Here is an 8,199-nt window from a genome sequence, read left to right on the forward strand (position 1 = left end):
ACGGTGGGCCCGATTCGCGCCTCGGTCAAACAGCTCGCGGCAGACGTGCCGCGACTTGGCGGCACACAGCGTCGCCGAGTCTACTCTCCTTTTCCCATCGAGACGGCCGCACCAATCATGCCTGGGACGACCAGCTCGAAAAAGTCATGCAGCGAGTAGACCCTGGAGACGGCGCCGCTGAGTCGCCTTCCCTTTCTTGTCGTGGCTCGGCTGACGCAATCACTTCGCTTTCAAACTGCGGCCAGTGATAGTCCTGATTGGAAAGATTCGAACTGCACGCGGCTGCGGTGGAACCCCGGGGGTATAAAACCAGCCCTGAAGCAGCGGCTGTGCAGCGGCATTTCATTGGAGGCACTGAGTTGAGAAGTGCTATCGCCTTTGTGCGAGCCATGTAACAGCTTAAAATCACTGTCGGCTCGACAACTTCATCGCTCTGCTCTGCGCCGCGTCGATGGCGGACTGAGCAGGGCAACGTCGCAACAGTGGTGACTGAGCAGGAATGGCCCAGTCCCAACACTGTGCGTGTGTGCGTTCGGGAGGGGGGAGCGTGGAGAGGGTATCGCTGGCAGTCGAGGGCCGCAGGGCACCCAGTTGCTGCCGGTGCTTGGCAGCCGTTCCAGCCGTTCTTCGTGCACTCGAGAACAAAGTTTGCAGACGCGTTTTTCGGAGGCGTGGTAGCTTGCACTGACGTCACTGTATTGCCGTGTTGGTTTGGTTGCACCGTTGGAAATCTGCAGCTCTTATCTCGAGCAGTGCGGATGAAGCTGACAGCGATCGATCAAAAATAGCGGTGGCGTCGTTATGTGCAATCCACGTGTTTTACGAGATGTTCCAAGACGTGAGCTTAAGCGACAATCCCGGCGTCTGGCGTTGGCGTTCATCACTTCAAAATGATTCCTTCACGAGGCCTCCCACAGTGCGAGCTTAAACTCGACAGTAGCTGCTAGCGAGGGGTGGGCGCCCGCCTGTAAACAGTAGTGAAGGTAGGGGAATAACAACCACTGAAATTCACCATCATCGTCAGCGTCGTCATTAAACAGTGGCATAAACAAGAAGCGGTGAAGGGGGTGGCCACTCGAAAGTAAAGCCGTTCGAAAGCAAAACGCTCCTCCAGCGGCAAGATGCCAGAGCTCTTCGACAAAATATGTGAGGCTAAACAAGGCGTCGCACGCCTTCAACTAGATATTATGATGTCTGATTCACAACTCACAAACGTGCCGAGGTGTACTCGGATATTTTATTTGCATTGCTGGGGCAAATTCCACCGCCGCTCCTGTACGCTGGAGCTATATGCTCACTTTTAAATGGCACTACACGAGACCATATTACTAGCGAACCTGAGCAAAATGTTTCAAAACGGGAGCCTAATAAAACCATATGGGCGCACGTACATCAGCCAAATTTTCGCTTGAATACTCACAGCGAAATGGTGCGGACAATTTCGGTGAGACAAACGTTACAAACCACGTAGTCGGTTTGACGCGAGTTACGTAAATTAACTGCGACTGATGAAATGAGCGGTTCGGCTCACAAAGCGACTACACAGCGCGACATGCGTCTACGGAAACTTCTGAAAACCGAAAAAGATGGATTTCAGTACGCCTAGTGCGTGCATTGTTAGCAGCCTCCACCGCCTCTCCCCTAAAACAACTGGAAGGGAGCACGCGCAATGAAGCCGCCACGCGTTCACAGGCCGCGTCAACAAAAATAACTGCGGCAGTCAACAAGTGCCGTAGGAGAAGAGCAACTGCGGCCGCGTTTCCCGCCGGGCCCTCACCCCCTCGTTTTTCCCTCTTCACCGTGACCCCTTTGCAAGCGACCACCATGAAACGCTTACAGCGCCAAACAGGGACCGGGAAAGGGGGGAGGTGCAGTTTTCGTTGTCTAATTTCGCCATCCAAAGCTGCACAGCGGCACTGCTAATGTTTGGGACTCGTACACGCGCGTCCAAACTCGAGCTCGTGATAAAACCTGTTTGCAGTACTGTACTCACGAGTGCACATACTCAAGAGTGCAAGCGCTCGCAAAACCAGTATTCATGAGTATTGTACTCATGAGTACTGTGTACTCATGAGTACTGTGTATTCACGAGTACTGTGTACTCATGAGTACTCATACTCATTAGTACTCAAACTCATGAGTACTCATACTCATGAATGCTGTACTCATGAGTACTCATACTCATGAGTAGTGTACTCATGAGTACTGTACTCACGAGTAGTGGACTTACCCCTGTACTCACTCGTCATCATACTCACTTTTTTTTCTGGGTGTGTACTCACTCATCATCGTACTCACTCGTGAGTTTGAGTACAAATGAGTACAAATGAGTGTACTCACGAGTGAGTACGCCGACCTATGACGCCCACCCGCCAGAGTCAACGCCACTATACAACAGGCGCTAGGGTTCGAGGACGGCGTCGACAATGCCATGGACGTACACACGACGAAAGAGCGACTGCAACTCTGGCAGCGATCGGTTCGGCTGGGTGCGGCTGTGGTGACGGTGCAGTGAACGCACGAGTGAACTGCAGTGAATGGTGACAGTGCAGTGGACGTACATACGCATGCAGTGTACCATATGCACAAGACTGCAGGAAAACTGCTACCTTTAGCTTTCTCGCTGGTGGGGACGGTGCAATGACTTTAGGCATTCAGCCGGTTTTTTTTTCTTTTTATATGTATTTTGTTAACTTTCCACCTGGCTTGGACATTTCGGTGTCCGCCCGATACAAAGGGTTTCTGGCCACAACAATCATCATCATCATCACGCGCACCAGCTTGCTATCTAGCGCAGCTACCGGCGGTAGTCGGTCAAATACCGGAATTTTCGACGCAGCTGTTATTCAGAAATGCTAAGCAAGAAAACGTAAAAATGAATAAATTTTGAATGTTGATATGATCTGAATAGCTATGTTGGTTCACCATAGTTTAGGCAAGCCATCTTTCCTCCATGAGGCAAGCGCTTGTAACCCATGGTTGTAACCATGTTGTAACCCGTATGGAAAACTCTGAATCACTCGCGGAAGTGCAACTCCAGCCACCAGGATATGTGCTGCCCCCCCCCCCCTCGAGCGTTTTTGTTGCTGTAAGAAGTATAATTTTGACATTATTTTAAATATGCAGAGTTAGAAAAGCTTACAATTCCTTGTTCTGAAACAAAAAAAAAGTGTGCGGACGTTATGATTGCCAAATTAAACTTAAGCATTGCAAGCCACAAAGAGCCATAGACGCATCCAACTGCTTTCGTGTTCGATGCTGGTGGTAGAAGCCATAGAGTTGGTAGAAGCCAACGTTACTAGATAGGTTCAGTTGTAAAACTCTCCCCATGCGCCGTGCATCGCCGGTGTCTCCGTTTCTCGGCGTGCCGCGAGAGGGCGGGGCCGCCGCATTTTGCTCTACCCGGCCGCTGCTCGTCGCGTGCAACGGCGCCTCTCCCAATGCCTCTTCGGCCTTTTCATGACGTTAGCGCGCGATAATATTAAAGACTACCCGCTACCCGCCAAGTTATCCGCGTCCAGACTACATCTAGACCAGAGTACTTTCCAGTAGCTGCTCAGGATCGCTTAATGTGGGGCGTAAAAGCCGTTAGTTACGGCTCATTACTTTGCTTTCTTCAACAGGTCAGCCGAAGCGCATCGTAGTTTGCGCGCGCTTGCGTCGGCTGCTCGCTGGCAGTCAACCACGAGCGTGAACGGTCTGAATCGAGCTGGTAGCGTAGAATAAGCCTCCGTTAAAGCTTATTTTGATTGACTCTTCCGAATTTTATAAAAAAATCATGAAACCGCTCATTTTATTTCCAGCCAATTAGAAGCAAGGTCACCATCAATTGGAGCTACGTCACTTTGTGGCTCTAGTAATTAAGGCCACTCGAAGAAGAAACTTCCTAATTTTCTCGACGTCCTTTTTAGAATAGTATCTTTTCCATGTTTTGCCCTGACAACAGTTAGCTTTACCAAACGTACGTCACTAAGAAGCGACGTTTCTGCAAATGCGAAATATCTCTAATTGAAAGAATTATTGAGTCATTTAACTGACGAAGTTAAACCAGCCTACATGTCAATAAGCGTAAAGTTCCTTGCAGCAATCTATTGGTTTTTACAGTACACACTTTACGGCAGACACAAAGTAGAAAAATATATGCAACGTTTTTTTTTTTTACAATCAACTCCACATCGTTTTTGCTTAAGGTGATTATGGCTCGTTAAGAGAAACAAAGTAATGAATAGAAATATGCAAGCATTTTTATTTAGAAATCAACTCATCTTTTTTGCTTACGGTTAATACCAAAGCATGTTGACAGAAAAAAATAAATAGATACGTGTATGCAAGGTTTTTTTTTTTTTTTTCATTTAAATCGAACTCTACAACTTTAATATCCAGCGTGCTTGCAGTAGCTTAGCGCGTTGTGCGCCGACTTAACCTGCACATTCAAGGCACATCCTCGCTGAAGGAATCTGGAATAGAAATTCACGTCACCAAATACGATTTGATGACGCGCGCAGAGAATTCCTCAGAGAGAACGTCATTGCATGTACGAACCATTTGTCGATGTCCTGTTCGTGAAAATGGCAGTCGCACACTTTGGACTTTGTCGAAAGCTTCTTATCCGCTACAAAGGAATTCGAACAGCGCACATTTTAACGAAGGACGGACAGAGTTACACACCACAATGCTTCTTCGTTAAAATGTGCGCTGTTCCTTCCTTTGTATCTGACCACCAACTAGCCCAACATGGTATCCTTGTCCTTACCCGCACGCGGGATGGCCTTAATCCATAGCGAGCGAAGCGTCGCATCTTTGGAAGCCGAGATGAAGTGCCTGTCCATGTTACTCTTAATTGTTGCTGCTGTAGCCACTGGTACATTCGGGAATAAAGCAGGTCGGCATTGTCTGCATCAGCCTCACATGCATCAATGGAATACAGTAGCTGGCAAATCACAAAACGTGCCATTCGAACGGCATCGCGCATTCAACACTAGTGAGAAAGACCGCGCGAACGAGAAACACCGGAGACCGCGGCACTGAATGCGCCGGCTACTGCGAGTACTGCTCTTCGGCAAAAAAAGGACCCGGAAGAACCACACAAGGGGCGAAAAAAATGTCATTGTGTCTGCTGTTCATTGTAGCTATTTGCTTCCGAGAATGTAATAATAACCAGATGCGTGCGCCCACCCAAGCGCCCGCGGACGCACAAGAAACGTACGCTGCCGAGCGCTGAACTAGGAACGCGAAGGGAGAAGCATAAGCGAAACCGCCTGCGAGCGCCCCGGCTGCCGAGCCGGTTGCGACTGCAGCGCCACAGAGAGAAGGATCGGTGGCGGTTCCGGGCAGCGCCGCCCAGTTTTACAACTGAAAATAATCTAGTAACGTTGGTAGAAGCAGTGCGAATGTTTCCGTGACGATGACGAATGGTTTGTGTTTACTTTTCTAATAATCTAGATATTGGGCTTAGGAAGATTGCTTTCCTAAATGCAGAAACAGTTTTGGCTAGGCAGGTGAGACAGGGGTGCGATTGCATAAAGAACTGCATGGCTTGACGTTCTCCTCTCGCTTCATTGCTCGTATGCGGCTGCTTTAACCATCGGTAACAATGGAAATGTTTTAGTGCTCTTTAATTATGCCGCGGCATTACTTTCATTGAGCGCAGAAAGATCGACTTTTTTCGCTGCTGGAAAATCGCCTGCCCTCTTCCGCTATTTGTAGTGGCTTCTTGTGGGGTGCTGCATCCACGAACACCGCTACCTGTTTTCATGTTTCTATTGCTGCTTGATGTGTGTCGACGATTGTGTTGCTGCGCTGGCAGCGGTAAAGTTTGGCGTGTGCCTTGCAGCGTACACCTTTGATGGCCTGGTGGTGTTCGGACTGTTGGTGATCTGCACCTGTGCTTACATGCGCAGAGTGCCTCGGCTGAAGCAGTGGTTTCTCTCTGAAAAGAAAGGCTTTTGGGGTGTGTTTTACAAAGGTGAGCACCGCGTCAGACACTCCTACAGCTAGTTCTCGAATACGGGTGAATCTGTATTGTGACTGTTCTTGACAGCTGCAGATGGTGTTAATGAAGTTCGGATGAAGTCTTAAGCCGTGCTGTTTGCTGGCTGTGGCGCCTGGTTCAGTGCTTGTATTTTATTTTTTAGCGTGAAGAATGCGACTTCACCTTCACAAGTTTGAAAGCCGAAGCGTTTGTCGTATGAGAAGTCAATATCCCACCCAGTGGTGTGTCTGAGTCCTTTGTATTCGTAAACTATTGATAGAGCAACTCTTGTCTACGGCTTGCAGTTTTGTGGCTAGCACAAATGGTGTGTAGTCCATCAGTCTTGACTGTTAACCGCGTTCTCTAAATGTTAATACCGCGGCTTGAACTACATGCTGTAACACCGTACACAACAAGGTGATGAGGACACTTTTTTCTTTCTTTTGCAGCATCGGTGATAGGCACCCGTCTGCATTTTTTTGTCTCTGTGAGCTGTGTCCTGGCTGGGTTCTACCTGCTTTTCATCAAGTAAGCGCCGACATCGCCATGCTCCTGTTCTGCCCCACGTGCTCCAACATCCTGCTTGTCGAGGAGGGCCTGGACGGCTTCCGCTTTGCGTGCAACACGTGCCCGTATGTGCACAACATCAAGCAGAAGATTTCGAGCCGCAAGTACCCGCGGCTGAAGGACGTCGACGACGTGCTCGGAGGCGCCGCGGCCTGGGAGAACGTGGACTCTACAGAGGAGAAGTGCCCCAAGTGCAGCCATCCTCGGGCTTACTTCATGCAGATCCAGACGCGTTCGGCCGATGAGCCTATGACCACGTTTTACAAGTGCTGCGACCTGCAGTGTGGCCACCAGTGGAGGGAGTGATTGTGTGCTGCTCGCCTTGTCAGTGCTTTTGCGGGCGAAAAATAGTTTGCTTCAGAGCAGCGCCATGCTCCCTCCTTCGTACAGGCTGTAAAGGTCTGGCATTGCAATAAACGTATTGGTGGCAAAGTCACGATGAACACACCTGAAAATTCGCATTGCCAGAGAAGTCTAAATTCTGAAATGTGCGATGTCACTCAATACAGCTACCTGATTCTCAGCGGACTTGATATTATGAAGTGTGAGCATCATTCCTTGCTTCAGTTAATATATTCTGGGTGGTCTGAGCTTGCTTGTGTACCCATGCACCAAGCATTGCAGTAAAAACAGGCAATGTAATAAAGCATCTTGTATTTGTTTCTGTGTTTTAACACTTTCCCTTTTCCCCTCTCTACCTGATGGGAAACCATGTTTTCATATACGTACTTGTGCAAGTGTAAGATGTGAAGCTGTAGGAAGGATCTGGTTTATACAAAAGCATAGGAAACTCGCAGAGTGGGAAAATGGTATTGGTGGCACAGATGTAGGGAAAATATGGGTATGTGCTGGCCTGATGTTAGGCTGCCAATGACCTTCTGGAGGACTTTGAAGAATGCATTGCCTAAGCAATAATGAAGCTTTACATCTCAACAATATGGCCCAAATGTGTATTGTCAAATTGCAAACAAGTCTTGCAAATACTGTGGGGCACACCTACACTTTTGCGTCCTTGTACATGAGCAGATAGTGGTGTCCTCTGCAATTGTGTAAGACTGGGAGAAAAAATTCTCTTAAGGAAAAAGGCTGTCCCAGTATAATTAATCATTCACTTTTGAGACAATGCAGTAACATAAGCACAGGGAAGTCACTATGTGAAAAAAAAATTTTTTACAACTATAGCCCAGCTCGCCCACCTCATTCGTCACATCAGCAACAAAAGTTTTGGAATAAAAGAACAGGACACATGCCGCGCCGTAGAAGCGCTACTCCTCAGCAGGCTCACGTACGCCACGCCTTTCCTGGCCCTCAAGCCAAATTGGATACCCTCATACGCAAGACATATAAAGCGGCACTGGGACTCCCTGCGTACACCAGCAACGAGAAACTGCTACAACTCGGCATACATAACACCCTCTCAGAACTTCTAGAAGCCCAGCACACGGCGCAACTCAACCGACTGTCCCTAACACCACCAGGCAGGAGAGTACTCCAACTTATAGGGAGGGAACCCACCGATTCCAACAACGCCCCTCTCCCGATCCCACCGATCATACGGTGCAAGATCCGGGTAGCCCCCATACCCCGCCACATGCACCCGATTTTCAACAAGGGCCGCAGAGAAGCTCGCGTTTGTCATCTGGCCAGAAAATACTCCGAAT

The 8,199-nt window shown here is 48.8% G+C and overlaps 1 protein-coding gene across 4 annotated transcripts; it reads left to right on the forward strand.

The window, feature by feature from the left end:
• The first annotated feature begins 5,366 nt into the window (after positions 1-5,366).
• On the forward strand, positions 5,367-7,200 carry Polr3k (RNA polymerase III subunit K). 4 transcript variants are annotated; one of them, XM_077685709.1, is made up of 3 exons: positions 5,367-5,414; positions 5,834-5,965; positions 6,421-7,200. In XM_077685709.1, the coding sequence occupies exon 3, from the start codon at positions 6,518-6,520 to the stop codon at positions 6,842-6,844; it is 327 nt and encodes a 108-aa protein (XP_077541835.1). In that variant the 5' UTR covers positions 5,367-5,414; positions 5,834-5,965; positions 6,421-6,517; the 3' UTR covers positions 6,845-7,200. The 4 variants fall into 4 exon arrangements, with proteins under 4 accessions (XP_077541835.1, XP_077541837.1, XP_077541838.1 ...); XM_077685711.1 differs by having other exon boundaries at positions 5,368-5,414; positions 5,901-5,965; XM_077685710.1 differs by lacking the exon at positions 5,367-5,414 and adding an exon at positions 5,476-5,498.
• Positions 7,201-8,199: the final 999 nt, after the last annotated feature.

This window comes from Haemaphysalis longicornis, unplaced genomic scaffold (genome assembly GCF_048455015.1).
Source record: "Haemaphysalis longicornis isolate Haplotype H1 unplaced genomic scaffold, Haemaphysalis longicornis Haplotype H1 scaffold_9, whole genome shotgun sequence".
Taxonomy (NCBI): domain Eukaryota; kingdom Metazoa; phylum Arthropoda; class Arachnida; order Ixodida; family Ixodidae; genus Haemaphysalis; species Haemaphysalis longicornis.

Coding starts and splice junctions, on each gene's coding strand:
- Polr3k (XM_077685709.1), top strand. CDS start 6,518: ATGCTCCTGTTCTGCCCCACGTGCTCCAACATCCTGCTTGTCGAGGAG.